At 36.9% G+C, this 22,146-nt stretch overlaps 1 protein-coding gene across 4 annotated transcripts in view; it reads right to left on the bottom strand.

Annotated features, from left to right (window-relative positions):
* IPO11 (importin 11) overlaps positions 1-22,146 on the bottom strand; it is a 268,429-nt gene that overhangs the window by 68,806 nt on the left and 177,477 nt on the right. For 2 of the 4 annotated variants that reach the window (XM_075527093.1, XM_075527095.1), the window contains exons 2-9: positions 17,473-17,552; positions 17,042-17,185; positions 13,624-13,724; positions 11,327-11,399; positions 7,776-7,979; positions 3,202-3,334; positions 2,202-2,260; positions 1,342-1,390 (exon numbers count right to left, since the gene is read on the bottom strand). In XM_075527093.1, coding sequence (XP_075383208.1) covers positions 1,342-1,390; positions 2,202-2,260; positions 3,202-3,334; positions 7,776-7,979; positions 11,327-11,399; positions 13,624-13,724; positions 17,042-17,179 — 757 coding nt within the window. In that variant the 5' untranslated portion in view covers positions 17,180-17,185; positions 17,473-17,552. Of the gene's footprint in view, positions 1-1,341; positions 1,391-2,201; positions 2,261-3,201; positions 3,335-7,775; positions 7,980-11,326; positions 11,400-13,623; positions 13,725-17,041; positions 17,186-17,472; positions 17,553-22,146 lie in introns of those variants that run through there. The other 2 variants (XM_075527094.1, XM_075527096.1) reach the window with 2 other exon arrangements.

The following is a 22,146-nucleotide window of genomic DNA, read 5'->3' as shown; positions in this document are numbered from 1 at the left end:
TAAAATTATGCTATATCCTTACTATGTAATACTATGTGCTTTTCTAGAAACTCCACCTTAAAAAATAATTAATTATGGACACTGGAAAACATTCTGAATTTACAAAAAAATAGATAAAGCTTTTATAAAAAAAAAAGAGAAGACCAAGAAGAGCCATAATGAAGGCATACACAAAAACCATGATCTAATATATGTAAACACTAATCTTATAAGATAGTCATGCCTGCTTTTGCAAAACAACTTTTCCACTTTTCTAATCGATATGGGAAGCTTCAGCTCAGTTCTTATCTTAGGACATTCAAACTTCACCATCCTCATGTTCGAGGGGACTACGATAACCACCAAGCTTCAGGATAAGATGGCCTTCAATTCAGTCTATTAAAGCTAGGCAACTATCTTGCAAAAAAATGAAAGAAGGGCCAGAAAGAGCATGACTATAGTATAGTAGAAGGGGCAAATAGTTGCATGCAAAGCAGCCTGCATTTTAGAAAAGCAAAAAAGGTATTTTATTTTGGCATTGAACACAGTGGCAGTTTCCATCTTTTCTAGAAACAAGGCTCAGAGCCCAGATCAGCCCCTCTCACCTAAGTACAGGCTCCTGAGCCAAGTATCTTCATTTATATAAAAAAATTCTTTCTACTCACTTTAGACATCTATTCCCAGAAAAAGTGGTGTTGAATTCTAAAAGAATGATGTGACAGGCTTCAAATGAATGAATGGCTTGCACCAGGTCTACTGCAAGTGTACAAGCAAGAAAAGAGGAGCGGGTTCAGATGCAACACTGCCAAACATCTCCTTTTTGCTTGCTTCAGGTAACTTCCCTGCAAAAGCACTAACACCTGCCAATTATGCTTACATTTCTGTTGGCTGTGTTAACCTGTGGTTGCCTGTCTCAGACTACTACTCTTCCAGTTATAAAGTACATATAGCTGAATGTGGTCTTTATTTCCCATTTGATACTCACCAAAATACATGGCAAAATCCAGGAAAAAGAAAAACATAAAACCCTCCCAAGGAAGAAAACTCAAGATGATCTGCATTTTAGTAGCATCTACATATTTTAATATGGATACTTTGTCCATCCATGGCTTAAGATTTTTTTTGATATTGGCATTATCGCACCGAGTATAATTTTGGTGGGATTTTAGTCTGTTGATATAAAAGGACATTTTTACTGAAGCCTTTTCTGACAGTTTCAGCAGCATTTAAAGTAATAACTTTGCACTTATAAAAAATGCCCTGCACCTAAATGATTAACTATGATGCACTAAACTGTATTATGTTTTCATCCAGCTTCTAGTATTTAACAACCAATACAAGGAAAAATACTCAGATACTTACTACACTCCAGAAACTGTTTTAGGCGTTCAAATACTGCATGTAGAAAACCCTGAAAAATATAAAAGTATACTTGTCTTTCAAAGATGAAGCTTATTTTGCATTGTATTATGAGAAGAAAGTTGAGTCAAACTGACGTCAGTTCACATGCGTTTCTAGCTCAGACATCACCTTATCACTTTTAGCTGAACTAATTGATTACCTTGGACAAGCAATTTCCTCATGAAACAAATAATTAGCTAGCTAGCAGACTGCATAGATGATCCAAACTGACCTTATCAGTACCACACAAACAGCATAGCATCTCTAGTAGAAGGTATAGGTAAATATAGACATATGCTTTACAACCTGCTTATTCAGTTCTTTCCTACTCTCAACTTCCTGGTTTATGATGCAGGTCGTAGGTAACCATTAGGTAGTAGGTAATTCCTCTAGCAAAGCAGGCAGTGTTTGGGGTTAAGGGAGATGCTTGGGTTTCTTTCTATCAATAGAATTTGGTAGGACAAATATGCCATTACATTCATTGTTAAATGAAAACATCCTCTTCAAATGATGGCGGAGAGTACATATAAGACATCTTCCAGTAGGCAACACGGGTGTCACTATCACGTGACAGGTAAATTGGAAGGGGTACCTTTTGTTTTTTTAAACATCATGCCATTGGTGTCACAGTGTTTAGGATCTATGTAGGATCTGACGGTTCTTAACTGATGAGAGGACAACTCTGAGAGCGTGTTGCTTGATTTCCTTTACATAACACAGATGTGTGCTTCTCAACGCTTTTTAAATATAGCTCTAACAACAACTGAAATCATCACAAAAGATTTCTAATCTAGAAGTAGAAACAGATATATGTCACTTACCATCACCTCTACACTCCAGTGAGGTTCTACAAACCCATGGACTGTCAGTTTACGAAGCACTAGGGGAAAAAAAAAAAGTTACTTGTGTAGTTATTTCTCAGCCCTTGTTCCAAGATTTCAGAACACTGTAACAGTTACAGCTGCTGTGCCTTTCTTCCAATTCTCCATATTAAAAAATACATTTAATTTTGGGCCTTTGGATGCCTCAACAATACTTAACATGAATCTAATCTTGTTGAAATTACTTTAAAATTCAGTACATTGTGTAAAATAATGAAGAGAACTCCAAGAATTACTGAATCAAGAATTCTGCAGGAGCTGTAAGTATGCAACCTCTGGAAAGGCTCTGCAGCAGGAAAAGGGACAAGTACAGTCAACTAGGGCCTATAAGCCATCTTACGATTTTTCTCAGGTTTATCACTGCCAGTAACCCAGAGAAGCCGCACGCTGCACCTTCTGAAACAATTCAAGACTGGTACCATCTACATTGCGTACAAACATCTCAATTCTTCAAGGCAGCAAAGTACAGTAAGGATATGTATTCACCCCACTGATAAGTACTGGAGCATCAACCTGAAATCTAAACTGAGTGCGAAGGCTACTTCTTCAGTGAACTCAAGGTGAACTTAACTCAACAAAATTCATAGCTCAGTTTCCTCAGTTGAGTGCCTAAAGACAGACAGATGCAAGCCTAAATTACAACACAAGTAAAAAAGCATCCTGTTATGCCCTCCACTTTCCCACCTCCTAGACTTTGACTTCTTACAACATGCATATCAGAATGGTACACACTGAGAAACAAGAGTACCTTCTCCCCCTTCTGTGTGAACAATCCTCTTTCTGCCTTGCTAAAGGTACAGGTAAACTAAACCAAGATTACTGGTTTTCCCAATGGGCATGGCTTTATTAGAGGATGCTAACTCTTTACCAAAGTCTTACTCGTTCACTGTGAAAAAAACTTGCTTGATTCCTTATATTTAGTATCATGCCATATGATTACCTTTCAATGACAACAAGGTTCTTTCTAGTGAATTTGTGGCTGCAACTTCATTCCCTGTACAAACTTGCTGTAGGAACGTGTCGGTATGATGATTCCACAATGAACACACAAAGCTATAAATACCTGATGCAAGCTGCAAAAGGAAGAAAGACCAACAATATATTTGATTTCCTGAATTTGGCTAGAGCATAATAAACTCCTAAATTTTAAAGGCCAGTTTAGACTGTTAGATTATTTAAGCCATCTTCCTGTATACCACGGGCCACATTGTTTCACTTACTTCTTTGTTGTACTGAGTTGTACTGATCCAAAGTTATTTTCCAGAAAAATACCTTGTCTTAATTTGAAGATGTTATGATAGACTCACTTGCTTCCCTGACTACTTGGTCTATGAGTCTACCACTTTAAAGATAACTGTTTAGGCCTCCTTTCTTTTCTGGTTTTCATTAAATACAGCCACAGGTCTATAATACGGCATGAGGCTTCAAAAAACTAGCAGCTCTCCTCATCGCTTCCTCTCCCACAAGTCTTAAAATTGTTTGCCTTATAGCATAGTTAATATCTGAATTAGCTTACTCTGGGACACAGCAGTTACATGCCTATCTCTAATAAAAATAGTATTGAACAAAGCCTACACTGAAACTAACTTTATTTTGTTGACAGCTGCAAACCCTGACTTTTTGCCTCAAATTATTTAAAATATGAGAATGACAAATAGTTTCTGATTAGCTAGCACTGAACAAATCTCAAACTTAATTCACATTACAGTTTCCAAACAGTGCTTACCTGATAAAGATATGTGAAGTATAAACAGAAGATAAAGAAATCCTCATTCAGCTATGGTAGCACTTGACAGTTTCATAGTTAAGAAAGAAACTGCACTTAGTCTGCTACAGGTTACATCAATAGAATCAAAAGCACCTATGACCTGTTTGTTTGGTTCCTTTGACTGAGTAAAGGTAAGACAGTACAAACTCTTGCTAATTATTCAATGATGTGTTCGTGGAGTTGCAAAAACACATCACTGAATAATTATCAATAGTTTCAACCCAGTCATGTTTTGGGGGTTGACCTTGGGTACTGGGAGGGGTGTCTCAAATGGAATACACAAATACTAACCATAACAGTAAGCAGTAACAACTCAACTTAAAAAAAAAAAAACCAAACCACAATTCAAAGCAGCACTAAGTCCTAATAGTAGAATATACTCTGGATAAACCCATTTATTTGTCATTCAATCACTGTACCTTAGTACTAAAAAAATAAAACAATAATTGCTTTATTAAAAATTGCAGGGACAGAACCATAAATACACACAGTGTCCAGTAGAAGCACCCACCACATTTTTACATTTGAAGTCATTCAACTAGCAATTATCATTTGTATTACTGCAGGATCTAAAGACCTGGTCATGGGGCTAGGCTGCCTTAAATTCCTCTAGTCAGTAAAACAGGCAAAGTGTGCTGGTGGTGGTAAAAAGATACCCAAGCTAAAGAATAAATATGAAATATCTTCATAAGTGAAAACTGTTCATGATTAATAGTAACAGTAAAAGCAAAGATGGCAGGCCTGTTCAATGTTGGATTTCATAAGCTGCCAATGATCATGAGGATTCCTATTCAAGTTTCCTATTTATTACCATATTTCAAAGATTCAGCAATCTCCAAAGCAGCAAAAAAAATCAGAACAATCATAAAGCCCCTCACTCAAGTTGAACAGAGAGACTAAACTGAATGGTGTGTATCCAGTAGCAGAAAAGGTACCCAAAACCTTGTACTTTACGGTAGGACTGTAAAGGAAAGTGCTTCTAGTTTAAGACAGAAGTTGTGCAGAACTTAACAATTCAAAAAAAAAAAAAGTTTCCCAGATAAACTGTAAAAATCTAACAGCATTCTTTTAAAACTAGGGCCAAGAAGCAACAGGAAGACTCGAAAGCTTAACGTTAAATGAATTAGGAGGAAAAAACTGTAACCAATATTTTCACTGATTTGCAGTAAATTCTTATCACTTCTCCAGTAGGTGATATATGGCTATGTGCTATTATAACAAAAATCCAAATACTACAGGTTTTAACACATACAATCAATTTCTTCTTAAAAGTAGTAGTATATTATTAGACAGAAAAATAAAACTCACTAGTTTTAATTCCAAGAGCCACCATCCTCATTTAATAGACTAAGTCCAGAAAAATAGGCTCAAAAGAAAAATAGATGTTTATAAGTATATCAGCAATGGTATATAACCAGATACTACGTTTTTCTATTTGTGCTAAAGCAGCTGATTCTACTTTGAAGACTGTTAATGTGGTTATAACTGTAGTATTCACTGGAAAGATGAAGTTATAAATAAGCTGCATTTACAAGTTAGTGTATCACAATCTGTACATGATCTAACATTTTTCTTTTTAAACCTCAGGTAACAGAGTTTAATAAGGGATGCCTTATCTGTAAGCATGACCTTGTAATCTTCGAGTACCATATTACATGAAAAATGTATCAACTGTTTCCAAAGCTGTACTAAAAAAAAATGTTGAAACTGTAACTACTTATCTGAAAGTATCAAGAAAGTTTGCAATCTGTCACATAAGCTTTTAGAACTTTTATCTTCAAATCGCTTCGTTCCATAAGAAAGGTTTTTGACTGTCCAAGAGAAGTCACATGCCACCCAACAGATGTGAATTCCCTTTACCAGGAGCCAGAAGAAGCAGACTTCAAAGTTGTCCAATTTTGCCATTATTAAAAAAAACGAATCCTTAAATGTGAACCCTATAGTGCCAGATGCTCAGAAAATTTCACTTTCCCAAAGTTAAAAAAACTGTGAACACAGACAGTGTTCCCAACACAGTGAAACTGGATGCACTGAAAATTTTCATTCACATTGAATCTGATAATAGAGGAACTTTGAATACTGAACGTAGCCACAAGTTAAAACCCAACATTTAAGCATAAAAAGCCTGCTTAAAGAGTATGCTTATTAAAATGAAATTTCAATTATATTTTTGAAAAGGACTGCCTTACAAATCTAAAAAAAATTGTTATAAGCCTTTTCTTTGCACGTCTGAAGTTGTCTCACTCTATGAATAAAAGAATATATGAAAAAAATACCATGCTGGAAAAATGGCATTCCATAAGGAAAAAAGTTCATACAAATTTAATGAGTTTCCTGGAAACAAAAAAATGACAAAGGGTAATGGAGCTCTTTTTAAACCTGTTAAGATCGTGGAAATACAGAAAAGGTACTTTTGGACGACAACTTTAACAACAAATATTGGATTTTACGACCTATGAATTCCTTTCTGTCTCTCTATTGAGATGGTATGAATTTGGCTATTTTATGAAGGTAGGGCTTTGGGATTGGGCTTTGATTTTTCTTGTTATAACCTTGAGCACTAACAGTATTTTCAGCTACATAACTAGGCTGTATAAGCAACATCTTGATTTAGGAGAGGTCTAGAAAGGAAGTCATTATCTCGCTTGCTCTTTATTGCTTTGGAACTAATATCTGTGAATATATCAAAGCCCGTATTGTTCAATTATCTAGATCATGTATAATGGCCTAATAAATTTCAAAATATTAAAAAAAATATTTCCTATACAGAGATTATATTCACCCATACCTATACAGGACAGAGAGAGAAAACACCATTCCTCTACAACACATCTCATAGCAACATAACATCGTTTCAGTCCTGTCCTATTAGAAGAGCCATCCTTCAGTTCCTCAGGCTCCTGACGATTAAAATTTCACCTTAATGATTACACAGCCAGAATTTTTTTTTCTACATAGATAAATTGGTAAACCTCCAGAAATAGTCTTCATTATCTGTGCTATAATCTTTTCTTTAAAATGGAGGAACAAAATAAAATTTTGAAAATTCAAATATAACATGTTTGGAAAGATGTTTAACTCACTAAATTCAGTTAACTGTACTACATCATTGCCAAACTCCAAATGGGACTGGAGATGCAACAGCCTACAGCCAAAGGTAAATCTGTGTTGTAATCAGTGGATTCTTACAATGGAGAACGTAAGCTGCATGAGACAAGATTTGGCATTTGCATTCACATCTTGCCTTTTAATTAACCTGGAGAAAGAAGTTGATCTGGAAAAACCCCAAACACATTCCCACTGGCAATAAAAGCCAAAAATACTGTGGTATGGAAGCCTAAAAACCAGTATTTTTTAAAGACTACATTGAATTATAAATCCAGAGGACACTTCCAAAAACACTGCAAATTCATATATAATAAGATCTCTTGTATGCATGATAACATAAGGCTGATACATAGATACTGTTCTGTAGATGAAGCTCTGCTTCTTAACATAAGTTTTTACAATAACACCCAAGCTGCATGCAAAAGTAATAAAGATCTCAAAAACATTTCACCTAGAAACTGACTTCCAGTTATTTCATATTGTACATATACCACCAAAGAGTGAGCCACTACAGTTTCAAAGGCAGACATTAAAATCAACATACCCGCCATTAATGCACTGCCAGGTAACCACGGGAAGTGGCAGGCATGTACAATACATGGTTTGCATGCTCTACAATGTTGCATCACCTTACTTACATCATAGAAAAGCTTCCTATCTGCAGCAAGTCGCTTGGATGCCAGGGTCTTTGTAACATGATAAAAGGTAAGTAGCGCTCTGTGTTGTCGAAGATCATCCTGGACCTTCACGGATTCCAGAAGAGTGGGTATAAGTTCTGGCCATTGCCTTGGGCAGTCCACCCTAGCAACTTTAGCAATTAGTACAGAGATCTGAGTTGCTATCTGCAAAAAAGCAAAACAAAACACAGATACCACAAAGTCTAAGATCATTTAGGAAATTTACAATGCAGAAATTAACAGCCAAATAAAACCTGAATCCAAAAAAACTAGTATGGATTGCTAGATTTTTGGGTTTTTTCTCAAACTATTTTTAAGTGTTCTGAATGCAAATAAATGCAGAGGAAAAAAAAAAGTCTTCTATTTTATGTTTATAGTAAATATTTACATAAAATGCTAAGCTGGCTACCTTGTTTACATTTTACATAAAGACCGCTACATTTATTTTTCTAGAAATCACACAAATGAAGAAACAGATATTTGAGAACCGCTTTTTACTTAGTGATCTTTCCTATCGCTTTCTACAAACAAATATAGACTGAATACATATTACCCTTATTTCTGCTTTTAGACAGAGATGTTGCCTCCCCCCAGCCACACATGCCTGCAAGCTGGTCCTGTCCCAGTAGCTGAAGCCGAGACTCCCACTTGCTCCAGATCCTCACACCACAGGCCAAGGGCACCTATACCACCCCCACCACCTGACTTTGCTTGCTGGCACCAAATCCCACTCAGGCCAGTCTGGCCAGCAGCTGGCACCTAGTCCTTGCAGCATGCACACATGATGAACAGAGTGAGATTACACAGAAAGATAGTTAAGGGATTCAATCAGAACACAGGACAGACGGTGGTGATAAGGCACAGGGTTTGTTCACACACGGGTACTGACCAGCCATGGTTTACACGACTGGCCCTTTTTACACTCTTTTTCTGTCTATTCCCCACTTTGCTGCTCCACAACTCCCTTCCCCTAAGCATTCCTTAATAAATTTTGTACTGTCCCTCATAATGCCACCTCAAATATCCAAAAACTTCACATTCTTGTTTCCCCGTTCTTATCCCGTTTGCACTGAAAAGGTCCTTGATTGGATTAATGAAGCAGAAACTCTCACCTTCAACATACCCTTACAACTACCACCACACTTCCAGCCTAGGGAAGAAGTCACCTTCTTATGCTATCAAAAGGAATCCAAGCAACTTACGGGCGTAAGAAGGAATAGCCATGCCCTCCTTTACTGCTTCCTTAGCTGTTTCATCTGAAGTCTGACCACCCCAAAAAGCTTCCTACAATATTCATTCCTACCCACTTGCTTAGGGAGAAGAACTGCTTCAGAAAACCGACATCAACATTTGCAAGGAAGAGCTGGGAGTCTCATTTATTTTCGGATCAAGTGATGTCAATTGGCAGGAGGGAGCAAATAAACTCTTCTCCATATGTGATACAAGAAGCAACCTCTCCAGGGATGCCAAGAGTACTTTTTCCTTGAGGACTGGGTTTTTAAGTGAAAAAAAATCTGCTGTCATATATTTCAAGGAGTATTTTGTTCCTCTGTTCCCTCCACATGGTAAATATCTTCAGAGGGCATGGAAATTATGCTCTCAACATATGGTATGTCCTGTTTTTCTTCTCTTCCTCCCCTGGAAGTCAGCTTGTATCATCACATCTCAATACTATGTCTAATACTTATATTTTTGGGTTGTTTTTTTCTTTTTATACATACAAGGGTCATAATTTTTCTACCTTCACTGATGCAGAAAGCACAAGCAGATAGTAACCGTGTTATGAAGTATCTGCGACTGGAAAAGAGCACTCATCAGGAAAACAAGATATCAAAACTTGGGCCTATCAAGCAGACTGGGGACTAAATGAAAGGTGCTTCTAAAGGAAACCTCAAGATATGTACAACACAATTGAGGAACAAGGGAGCAAGAAGGGGAGATGGACTTTGTAAACATACTTCAATATCACAACAATTGTTTTGGCAACCATTTAGGAGCAGGCTGCTGGCATAAAATAAAATCCTCCACATCTTAACAGACTACATCCCAAAAATATCATAAGGACACACAAATAAATACATAAAGGTGCTAGTCTTTAAAATGTCAGTTAAAAAGGTCCCAACCTCAGCCTGCAACTATAGTCTCAGAACTGCAGAACTGTTCCTCAGCAGTGGAATTTATAACTATAAAATATACCACACTATTGTCTTAGCAGGCAAACTGATTAAATACTAATGGAAGTATGGAAAAATTATTGATAAAAAGTTTGAATTGTTTTACATAAAATGCAGTTAACATTAGGTTTTTAGAAATGTAAATATCATGCAACCACTTCAAAATTAAATATTTGATAACTTTTATATTACCTAGTAGTAGTATAAATGACACGTACTTTATGGTCCAACATGACATACTTCATAGTTTCTTCATTTCAACCAAAAAGAACAAGTAATATTTGGTCTTCTCTTTTTTTTTTTTTTTTTTACACTGAAACTATACCTTCAGTACAAATTTAAAGGTATTTTCTGTGTCTACCTGCATTTTAAAAAACTGCATTTGAAAAAAAAATTAAATTCTAGTCAAAATTGTCATTGCACAAAGGTCTTCTACAAAGACTAAATTACCCTAATTTTGATACATTGCCCTAAACCTACAAATAACGTTAATCCCATCGAGGAATCCTGAAAAGTTGAAACTGAACTGTCTGCAGAACGGAAGTTTGTTTGCTATACCTTTTCTTTTTAAGCTTTACGTTATGCAAATCATTTCTGTATTTTCTTGAAAAAGTTCTTTAAGACCTAGCTTAAAATATTAGCAAATACTTCCTTGCAGAATCTCATACTTAGATGAGCAAGAATAAGTTCGCAGAAGGAAGACTGATTCATCTAGCATATGCATATTCTGAGCCCCTAACATTAGCTCTATACTCAATTTAATATAAATCCTTATTCTAATAAAAACAGTAGCTTAAAATTAGTCACTTTATGTAAGACAAGACATTATCATACTGAAGCTTTATTATGCCTATTTAAATTCATTAATGCTGTGATTAGACATGTGACAGCAATACTGCTTAGGTGGGTTTATGCAGCAGCATTCTCAACAGCTCATTCCTGCTACACCACCACCACACTTCCTTGTATGGCTACACTGGGAGTCAGATCAGAGAACAGATACAGCTGAAAAAAGAAAATCACTCAAGGAAAGAAGGTTATTTTTGAGCTACAGCCATTCCCTGAACCATTTCACCAAACGGCTGCATAAACAGTGAGGGACAACATAAACTGCCACTGCAACAAAAAACAAACAAAACGTTGTTTCCAACCTAAATGATTCTATGAATTATGATCTATGAAAATAGATCTTACTTCAACATAAAGATCTGTCTGAAAGGCAACATGTAAATTGCAACGTGTCAACTTTATTATTATTAAACACTTTGTCAAGAGAGAAACCAAATTATATACCAATACAAGCATTTGCTGGGAGAGCAATAATCGTTCACCACTAACCTGATTCACTGGCTCATTAAAGTTGGCGATAAGTCCAGCACGCAATGTAGTTTTTTCTTCTTCAGAAAGAGCACTGTCGGGATATATTTATTAGAATATTATTTAATTTTCAATAAAAAACAACTATTAATTTATATTTAGAATTATTTTCTCACTATTACTAGACACAGAAGTTAAATGATAATTTCCATTGTGCATCTGTGTTTGACTGGATGAAGATTACTTTTATATACCATTTTCTTGAACCTAATTTCAGTTCGATAAACTATCAAGAGAACATCCCTTGTTTTTCCACTGTCTCAAAGATATTGGAGAAGAGAGGGAACAGTGAAACAGACAAGTATTTATGAGGCCTTTTACCATCAGGTTTTGATGTGACCTTTGTAAACACAAATGGCAAAGGAGAAAGTTGACAGAGTAAGGTACCCAGATACATTATGAAAATAAGGGAAAACTGTACAAAGTATAAACAGACTTGTTATTAGACAGTTATTATACAGTTATTACTGTGGGCATTGATGATTTGAGCATGCCTCTGCCCACGTATACTAATGGATAACAACAAAAAGGTGCCCAGTATAAGGCAATTATGGTATCAGATGACAGCTCTTTTTGCAAAAGCAATAATCCTTTTCTACTGCAAATCCTTTTCTACAAGCAAGTCACATAGCTACACTTAAAAATATGGATCCTTTGAAAATTATACCTCTGAGTGAAAAATATGTTGATATAGCTGTCAAAAATGCAGGGAAAACTAGTAAGAAGGATAAATTCTAAGCCATAAAGGTTAATTTTCATTCAAGTGCAGCTTTACGCTATCTTTATACTTACTTTTAAGTGACCTCTATCAGTTTAAGACTACAAGTTACAGTATCATATCACTCCTGTACTACTTCAGACTTCATATGACCCATGTAATCTTCTTTTATGTTCCAGGCAGGAAACATAACAAACTGCTTTAAAAATGCTTTGTTGGTATTTATAGATTATACAATCAGAAAAAAAAAAAAACAACACTTTCATTTAGCGATAGCACCTAGAAAGCTGTTTCCTGTACATAAAAAGACTTAAGTTATCATGCGAGGTTGTTTAGATGAAAATGTTTCACCTAACATTGCAGCAATTTAGAAGCATGCAAGCAATCATCACATCTCAATGAAGTCTAGTAACTGGAAATTAAGAAGATTAAACACACCAACACAACCACTTCCTGTTGTTTGACTTCAGGCACAGATACTAACCTACTAGTTTTATATAGTGAGATTTTAAATGATGCCTAAAGCTCCTTAAAACACAGCTTTTACACTAATCTAGACAAGTACTAAATACTCATCTCAAAACAATAAAAAACAGAGGTAGGATTTACCCTAAGATCAAACATTTGCAACAATATTCCAGTTTTCATTTTTCCCCTCCCTCTGTATATAACACAAGTACCCACTATTTCCTAAATCAAAGACTTGTCATTCTTAGTACACAAGGGAGGCAATTTATTGTTTTGCTGGTGACTCAGAACTGCACACTAAGTCTTATTTTCAAAGGTAATTTATAGCACTCAGGAACCACATTGAAATAACTTTTTATCAAGACTTAGGCTTTAAGATATTTTTACATAAAATTAAATTATGCCTAAAAACATTTTGGGTAACTTTTGCAAAGAAATTACATCTACGTTTTAAAGGAAAAAGAAAAAACTTCACACAGAACACGGAGAAGTATATAGTTCTGTAGGTATCACAAATTATAATGGCATTGTTTGTAACTTTTAAGTGAATGATTTGGTGCTCGAGAATACCGGTTAGATTTTTAGCTTCTTTGAAGAACTTTTAGTCATGCATTATCAGAGACCACATATCAGAACAACAGAAAATGAAGACCAGAACCTGCTATTGTGATAGCTACTTCCTCTTTCTCATGTACGTATTCAATATGAACTATTAATCAGCTTAAATGAAATGTCTCCTTAATAATCTCTCCAAGAGACTTCCTACCTTTCACATCTGGCACTATCAGAAAGTCCAGGCGTTAACTTTATAAAGCTTATCAGGTCACTTCAAAATCTGGTTTCTATGAAATAGCCTTCCAACTCAGTTTTTAAAAGTAAAACATGAACAGAGTTGTGAGAAATAATATGAAAACAGACTGGTTCATTAGTCAGTCCTAATGTTGGAACATTTTATCAGTTTCACAAGGATTCTGAAGTAACCTCTGACAACCAAGGAATTTGCTGTTTTCCAGTTTGGCAAGTGTAACAAAACCTGCTGTAGAAGGTGAAGTGGAAGAAAATCAGAACTTACTGTGGTGCAACCCGTCTCCAGTAGCGATCAATCCCATTTTTAAAGTACAGCACAGCTAACCATCTTACATTCACATCCAGGGTATGATTTGTAAAGATATTCTGTTTAAAAAAAAGATTAAGTTAAAAAGTGCTTAATATGCCACAAATTGTATTAACACATGCACTGGCATATGTATAAATACATACAACTCTATATGTACAGGTGTATATAAACAAAATGCATTAGTCAGCATTTGACAGACAAGTGAAACAATGTGTTACACATTAATTTTTAAAGATCACAAAAATGCTTATCACTAGCCCTAATACTTGATTTATAAACCTAACATCTAGGGCAAATGTATTTCTAATCTTGTCTGGCTAAGCAGGGAATAGAACGATAATAATTACTAGCACCAGTCAGTTATTACACCCTTTAATGACATAGCTGGATTCTGACTAAAATAAGAAATTATTCTGTATTGTGCAGTGCCACAGACTTTTGAGACCTTTCAGGAGATTTCTTCATTATCTTGACATGTGCTGAGAACTGTCCTGACTACCAATGTCGACTGCAAACCAATGACCTGGTAGGACAGCAACTCTCAAGCTTATTCGAGGAAATTAGTTTCTACTACTAAAAAGTTATGTATCCATACACATACATAAAACTGTATCTATCTATGTACACTTTTATGTACCTATATGTATATACAGACAAACACAGAGGGATTATTTTATGTAGTAATGCTGTAAAATTAACCAAGCAGGAAAAGCTAAAATAAAGGTAGGCTATTGAATCTTAATACAGGTACGACTCTGAACAGCTGCTCTCCTCCTGTTTTCCACTGCATCAGACAGATCCTTCTCAAGGGGCTGAGACATTACTCCCTTCTTTAGGGAGCAAATAGGCATGAGCTCAGTGGCCCTATTACACAGTGCACTGTAGAAAAAAGAGCACTACTTGTACCAATTGCTTTTAGAAGGCTGCTAAGAAGGGACATGAAAAATGCAGGGATTCAGGTCAAGAGCATCTGTTACTTTTGGGTGCCATGTCTGAAGGTCTACAAATAAACCCTTGAAAGAACTCAGCACTAGAAACACCTGCAACATCATCAAGCATTTTCACTATGAATTCAAAACTTAACCTTCTCTCAAACTCTATTTCTGTAATAGTAACAGCTTTCTAGATATAATGCCCAACATGAAAAAAACCTTCACAAACTCCAATTGCTAGAAAGCAAACAGACTTACATGCCAACAAAGGTATCAACTCCAAAACTAGCAGCCTTCAGAAAAACACCAAAAAGGTTGTAGCCCACTGATAAACACCACACAACATGAAAAGGATCTGTATGTAATACACCTTCCTTTCCCGAAGCTCATGTAGGAAGAGGGATTGAATCTCTGAAAGATTTGACCTTTCCCAAGTGTAACTTAAAGCATTCTACAACATAAACAGGAAATTTCAAACACCACTTTAGCCTCATATTCATGAAAAGCATTGCAAAGTAAATGAAACATGGAAAAAGAAAACTACTTGTTCTGAAACTCCCATTGAGCCTTCTAATTACCATTTCTCTCCTTGCTAAAATATTCATCAGAAGCAAAGCCTCTTCAAATCAAAATACCATAAAACTAGACCGGACCTGGATAAGAAATGCAAAAAAAGGCCAAGGTATCTACACAAGAACCAAGGAAACCTCTCTATATACTCTGCATCCATACATGAGCTTCTCAAAATATAAAGTATGTATTATGAACACACTAATGCTGTTGTAGAAATAACAGGAATGAAGCTAAACAATACATAAACCGACACAACTGGTAAAGGACAGAGGTTACTTTTCAAAAACAGCCACTATCTCTGACTTTTCAGCTCTGTTCTTCAAGAGAGTTACATAACACCTTCAAAAGAGAAGCACAGAAACTAACGTTAATAACTCCACTAGGTACTAAAAATTGTGGATTGAGAGATACATGTTTCATGGTTCGTTATAATTTTCTCTATCCTGATCATCCCAGAGGCAAATGTATCTGACAGTAAGTATTTATATTACTTCCCATAACCCTCAGAGATTAACTGCCTTACCAAATCTCCATTTATAATCACCTCCTTCCCCCTACCCTTTTCTGCTCCACCAAGAAGGTGCCAACTATCTTCTCTCCCAGGCAGTCCCCCATCATAATCAAGTTAAACAAAGAAGTACAGATTCTCTACTTCTATTTAGTTTGGAAGTTTACTTTTTATATTTCACACTTGAAGAAAGGCTGATGTCCCCAAAGAGGGCTACTTAACCACATTAATAGAATTAATAGTATTTGATCCTTTCAAACCCTGCCTTTTAGCCTTTATATTTAAAATGAACTTCTATCAACTTCAGTTACACCTGTGAGTGCTCAACTTGTCTACAGCCTGAGCTGTAAGCTCTCACATCCAGGAAACAAAGAATGCCCAGTCAGTGGCAATTTCTGCTGTTTTCTATCAAGATTGTTTATCACCACAGAAACACTATGGCAAAGGCAGTGAGTAAAATGCAATTTGACAGCTCAAAAGTCAAATTTTTTTCCCCTTTTCCCTCAATCCCCTGACTCACCACCAACTTTCCACACAAATGAAACAGAGGGTCTACACAGAGAACAGAACATGTCACTCCACAACTCTGAGTCATTCATCCTATGCACTGAAGACAGATGTTTGGAGGAAAAGCAGCTTATCTGTTTTTAAGACTGTTATAAGCATACACCCAGGAATCGGAGAATAACAACACTGAACTTCTGAGCATCTTCTCTGAAACAGCTGGATCTCCTTCTTTGACTACGTTTTCATCACCTTGCACCATATTAAAGCATCTATTTCATCAATGGTCACACTACCTTTAGAAGTATTCACCTTTCCCATTTCAGGAACCTTACTACCAGCCCAGTCAGCTAATCTCCCTGGGAGTCTCTCTCCACTGACAAGAAGGAAAGCAATCCCAGCTGGGTATCAAACTTAGTGCAATGAAAAGCATGGGTGAACTTCTATGAAAACGGTCATAATGCATCACCTCCACAATAAAGAAAAGGTGGTTATTGCCTTGGTATATAAAAGTGTCCCTGCCTCATGGGGTAGTAAAGGTAATTCCTTTGACAAGGGTCCTCTTGGCCTTCTATTACCTAGAATTCACACAGGCCAACAACAGGTTTAGCACTAGAGCCCACCTCCTCGTGCCGCTAGAAGTTGGATTTCCTCTGCCTGAATGCCTGGGAAAAGAGCCTGCTTTGAGAGGCAGTGATGACACCACCTACCACCGCACAGCATAATGATACTAGTAGCTGGACCATGATAACTCAAGGCTTCTCTCAGCCAGAGGTCATGGTTCAACAGTATTCTAGAGAGCCACATTCAAAATTACTCAAAGTCTACTTAACAGCACTTTTCCACTGTATCTTACCAACAAGACTGAATAAAAACCTGGCTGTGTCTCCCACTGCTTCAGTTGTTCCTCAGCTGGCTTCAACACTGCAGTATCTTGACTAGTAGCTTGGGTCAAGACTTGCAAAACAATAGTGCTAGCACTATTGAGATCCATGAAAATCTGAGAACATTTAAAAAGGAGGAGAAACACTTACGTAAGAAAAGACAGCAAATATACACAGGTATTTTGCATTCATATTACCTAAACACCCCACAGTAATTTTTTGTTAGACTACACTGTGTAAGACAGTATTACACCCACTCACAGGCAGTGTCAAGGTACAGTGATTAAACTATTTTGCTTTCAGAAATCTCTCAGCAGAAAAAGCAAGCATTAAGTCTATCATTACAAGCACATTTACTAGATTTGAGGAATTACAAGAAATATTTTGATTTTAAACCAGTTACCTCTCCTGTGAAGCACAGCAAACGAAGAGCAAAACTGTACCTAGCAATGACTTCAGCTGTAGGCAGAGCAAACCATGGGGTTTGTCTGAAAGAAGCAAAGATGCAGAGTATTAACACTTTTGTATTTTCTGAATATTTTTTCCCCTAGAAGAGAAAATGACCCATTTCAGATAGTTAAATGCTACAATCCAAATTGATCTAGACATTTTATATCGATTACAAGAGGATGAATTATAGTTTCACAATTGGTTTTCTGTCTGTAAGAACTTCCATTTATAACCTATGTAAACTTTTCATAACACAGACACGTGTTAAACATTCATATACTTAAGTTTTCTAAATAAACAACCAAGCACAGTTTCTCTTCAAAAAGGCCTGAGGATTTACTTTTGCTTAATACTAAAAAAAAAAAAAAAAGTTTCTTTTTCCAACCTTCAGGAAAAAAAAAATTGAGGTATAAAATTGTTATGGTGATGGTAAGAAAGCTAGAGAAATGAAATCTTATTCTGACATAGGTTTAAAATTTTGATTTTTTGAAAAAACAACCACCTTAACAACAAAACTAGCAACAAGATTAAAGACCTTTTATACCAGTAATAGCCCTGCACAATTTAAAAATAAATAAAAATCTAAGAACTCTCAAAAATCTAAGAATCTGTAAGTCTTCAATCATCCTCAACAAAAAAAAAAAAGACTAAAAATTGATGGTCCTAAGGTTAAAGAAAGTGTACTTTCAAAACTATAAGCCACAATATCAGATCTCCCTTTACAGCAATAATTGAACAGGACAAGCAACTCAACCTCTGCTTTATACTTTACATGTGATGCATCTCTATCTCTCTGCTTTAACCGCCTTGTGTATGTGGTTTGTGTGGCAAGGTTTTGGTGGGGGCGGCTACAATTGCAGCTGGAGAGAGGAGTGAGAATATGTGAGAGAAACCACCCTGCAGACACCAAGGCCAGGGAAGAAGGAGGGGGAGGAGGTGCTCCAGGCGCCGGAGCAGAGATTCCCCTGCAGCCCGTGGTGAAGACCATGGTGAGGCAGGCTGTCCCCCTGCAGCCCATGGAGGTCCACGGTGGAGCAGATACCCACCTGCAGCCCATGGAGGACCCCATGCCAGAGCAGGTGATGCCTGAAGGAGGCTGTGACCCTGTGGGAAGCCTGCGCTGGAGCAGGCTCCTGGCAGGACCTGTGGCCTCGTGGAGAGGAGCCCACACTGGAGCAGGTTTGCTGGCAGGACTTGTGACCCCATGGAGGACCCATGCTGGAGCAGTCTGTTCCTGAAGGACTGCACCCCATGGGAAGGATCTATGCTGGAGCGGTTCATGAAGAACTGTAGCCTGTGGGAAGGACCCACGCTGGAGAAGTTCGTGAAGGACTGTCTCCCGTGGGTGGGACCCCATGCTGGAGCAGGGGAAGAGTGTGAGGAGGAAGGAGCAGCAGAGACAGCGCATGACGGACTGACCGCAACCCCCATTCCCCATCCCCCTGTGCTCCTCCAGAGGAGGTAGAGAAGCCGGGAATGATAGAATGGCTCAATGGGCACCTGGCAGCCGGACAAGGTCAACCCACCTCACCCTGCAAAACCAATCTACCTTTTATTTCTTCTTATCTACTTGTGTCAGTCATTTCAACCTTTATCAATTTGCAGATTCTCTAAAATCATCCTGCAATTATGAGACCTTTCCATAACAAAATTAAACATGCAAATTCTCAGCTTGCTTCTCAGATAACCATCAATTTCCAGGGAACCAAGACCCTGATTTGCACTATAAAATCCAATTAGTACTGGTTTACCGTAGATGGCACAGTGCCCAGCACCAAGAATCCATGTCAAGGCAAGACTCTGATGTTACATTAAAAGTCCTGCTAGCTTCATTTTTCCATCAAAAATAATCATGAAATAATAAATTTGAACATAATGTTGTTGACAGGACAGGCAGTAAAAATAAGTCTTTAGGTGAAATATCTCTAACTTTCTTCTTTTTTGCAGACATTTTGACATCTTGAGTACCTTAGGCTGCCTTCATTGCACAGCCAAAATTGGCCAGGAAGCAGCAATGTAATGACAACACTGGAAAACACTGGGTTAACTTGTAAGGATCGCAATAGGAACTACGTATTCACAGCACAAAGAACTTGAGTAAAATAAGTACATACAAGAAAAGCAGCAATAAAAGATATATTCCGATTTTTCTGGTATAACACTGTAGCACTGAAGTACCTAGTATAGCTAATAGAATTTCAGAGCACCTAAAAATGGTAGTGAAGGAAAGTGAGAGAGGAAAAGAAGGATATGAGAAAAAACATACAATAAGTAGGCACAGAGTTTGCACTAAGGAGGAAATCATAGCTCAATTCCTGCAAGATCAAAACTACACTTCATGTTACAAAGTGATTTCATTTATTTCCATTCAAATTACTTACTTTCAAAAGAAATATAGTCTTACCTTATACTATCAAACAAGACCTGATACAGTATAATTCTGAAGCGCCTACTCAACTAAAAAAATAGCAGCCCATCAGTTTGATTATCAGATGAAAACCAAGAAGAGAGAACTTCTAAAAGTAAGTAAGCTGGCAGAGCATATGAGTATAAACAAAATGGTAAATAACTTCTTCAACTTCAGAGAAGCTGACTTCAGGCCTTTTGCTGAACAGTGTTCTCCAAATAATGAGTTGCCATAGGAAAACTGCATGTGTAGCAATCTGCAACACGTACCCAGATATTTGCTAAAGATTCATTGCAAGGACATGTTCGTTTGAGAGGAAAAAAATGGATTATGGAACATTCATGTAACAATTGATTTTACACTACAAAACTAAGATCATGTCAGCTAAATTAAATTATTTCTCAGCTACATTCAAATCTGATGCAGAAAAGGAGGGTTTCCCCCCAAGGGAACAGTGCTTCTACTAAAAATTTATGTACTTCACCTAGAACAGTTCTCATCAGAAGACTTACTTATTGAAGTTAGTACAGTACAAACATAAAAACCGTGAGGCTTTTTTTCATTTTCTTATTTCAAAATAATTAGCTGGCAGATCTAAAAACAACAACAACAAAAAAAAATCGAAGAGAAGTATTCGCATTGCTTCTCATTCTTGAAAAGGTTTATATTTTCATTTAAAAATTGGAGCAGCTATTGCTGCTCCAAAAAAGCCCAAGAAAAACCAAAGCAACCGTAGCAGGTCAGAACAAAAATTCATTTAAAACCAGTGTTCTGTCTCTGTCAAAGACCACAGCAGATGCCCAGGTCAGGACAGTCTTCTAGTGATAGTTCTGAATAATGCTCTCCCATCCTCCAGAAAACTGTGGTTCGAGGATTTTCTAGTAAGAGGCAGGGAATTTAAATTTAATAGCCCTCAGGAGATTTAGTCTTTCATGAATTTGCACAGTTGCTTTTTGGCCCCATGTAAACAACAGTCCTCACACAACCTGGATGAGGCTGTCACAAGCAAAATAACAAAACTGAAGATAAAAATAATAATCTCCCTGAAGATGGACAGCTTTTAGATGAAGTTTATAAATAACAAAATATTTAAGGAAGCAGTATATTCTGTATTATTTGGATGGCAAAAAATAAACTGGAAAAATATCTGATACATATGTAGCAAATACAAATGGAAAGATGCACAAATGGCAATAATGCTTCATTATGGCTGGGATTTTGCAAAGTCCAGTGCAAACTTATCATCAGAACCCATACGGAACAAAACAAGAAGCTGTCCACTGCTTTTATGTTTAAGAAATTCCTCTAAACGGTTTCTGCTTTCTTCTGGTAAGTGACTAGACTCTTATTTTTACAATTATTTTCCTTTTTTTTTAAATATAAAAAGAAAAAAAACTCTATTTCAAATCAATTCTTACCACACCAAACTTGAATTTGCAGTTTAAGCTAGCTACAAATAAGTTAAGCTGATTTAAAGAGGTATGGTAACCAAAATAAATAGTATGACCCTCTGCTTGTCCCTGCGCCCCTTAAATACCTGAAGCTGGAGGGAGTGGGGAAAATGCACAGTTTTTTTGTTTGGAGCAAGCTCCCTAGTCATTTCCACACCACACTGCTAGACAGGTAAATGTGCTAGGCACAAAAAAGCAGGCAGAACAGATGTAAGCACTGTGCAACAGATGCACTGCTTCTTCAGCAGCAGTGCTGGCTTATGCCTGCTTAAGGTGTTCACCAAACCGCAATTTTAATAAACACTATGACAACTATTGGGAGATCCATGACTTTATACTACGGTGCCTACCAGTCCTGTAAGAGTGAATGAGCAGTCACATTTAGGGATCTCCCTTCCCAGCGAAATGCAATGCTGTGGCATTAGCAACCCCCTTTTTCTCACAAAAATCAATCTTAACACTAGAGGGAAAAAAAGCAGTTTTTGTCTTAAATCTTAAAAAATCAAAACCAATCAATTACCAGATTCAGATACAGAAAAATAAAACAATAGCATGTCTTCCAGATGGCTTCAGCACTCCCATCGGCCAGAGAACTTTCAAGATGCAAAACCACAAGTTCCTGGGATCTAATCCTGTATCTCAATCTTCTTTTGCTTCTCTCTTTTATCAAAATGTGAAGTGAACTTAGAGGAAACTTACATATTATGACAGAGCCAACTTAGTAATTGCTCCTGAAAGGCCAAAAGTGCTGGTGGAGCGGGGGGGAACG

Source organism: Mycteria americana, chromosome Z (assembly GCF_035582795.1).
Source record: "Mycteria americana isolate JAX WOST 10 ecotype Jacksonville Zoo and Gardens chromosome Z, USCA_MyAme_1.0, whole genome shotgun sequence".
Lineage (NCBI taxonomy): Eukaryota > Metazoa > Chordata > Aves > Ciconiiformes > Ciconiidae > Mycteria > Mycteria americana.
Note: the sequence above shows the minus strand (reverse complement) of the source record. Positions and strands in the feature narration are given on the sequence as shown.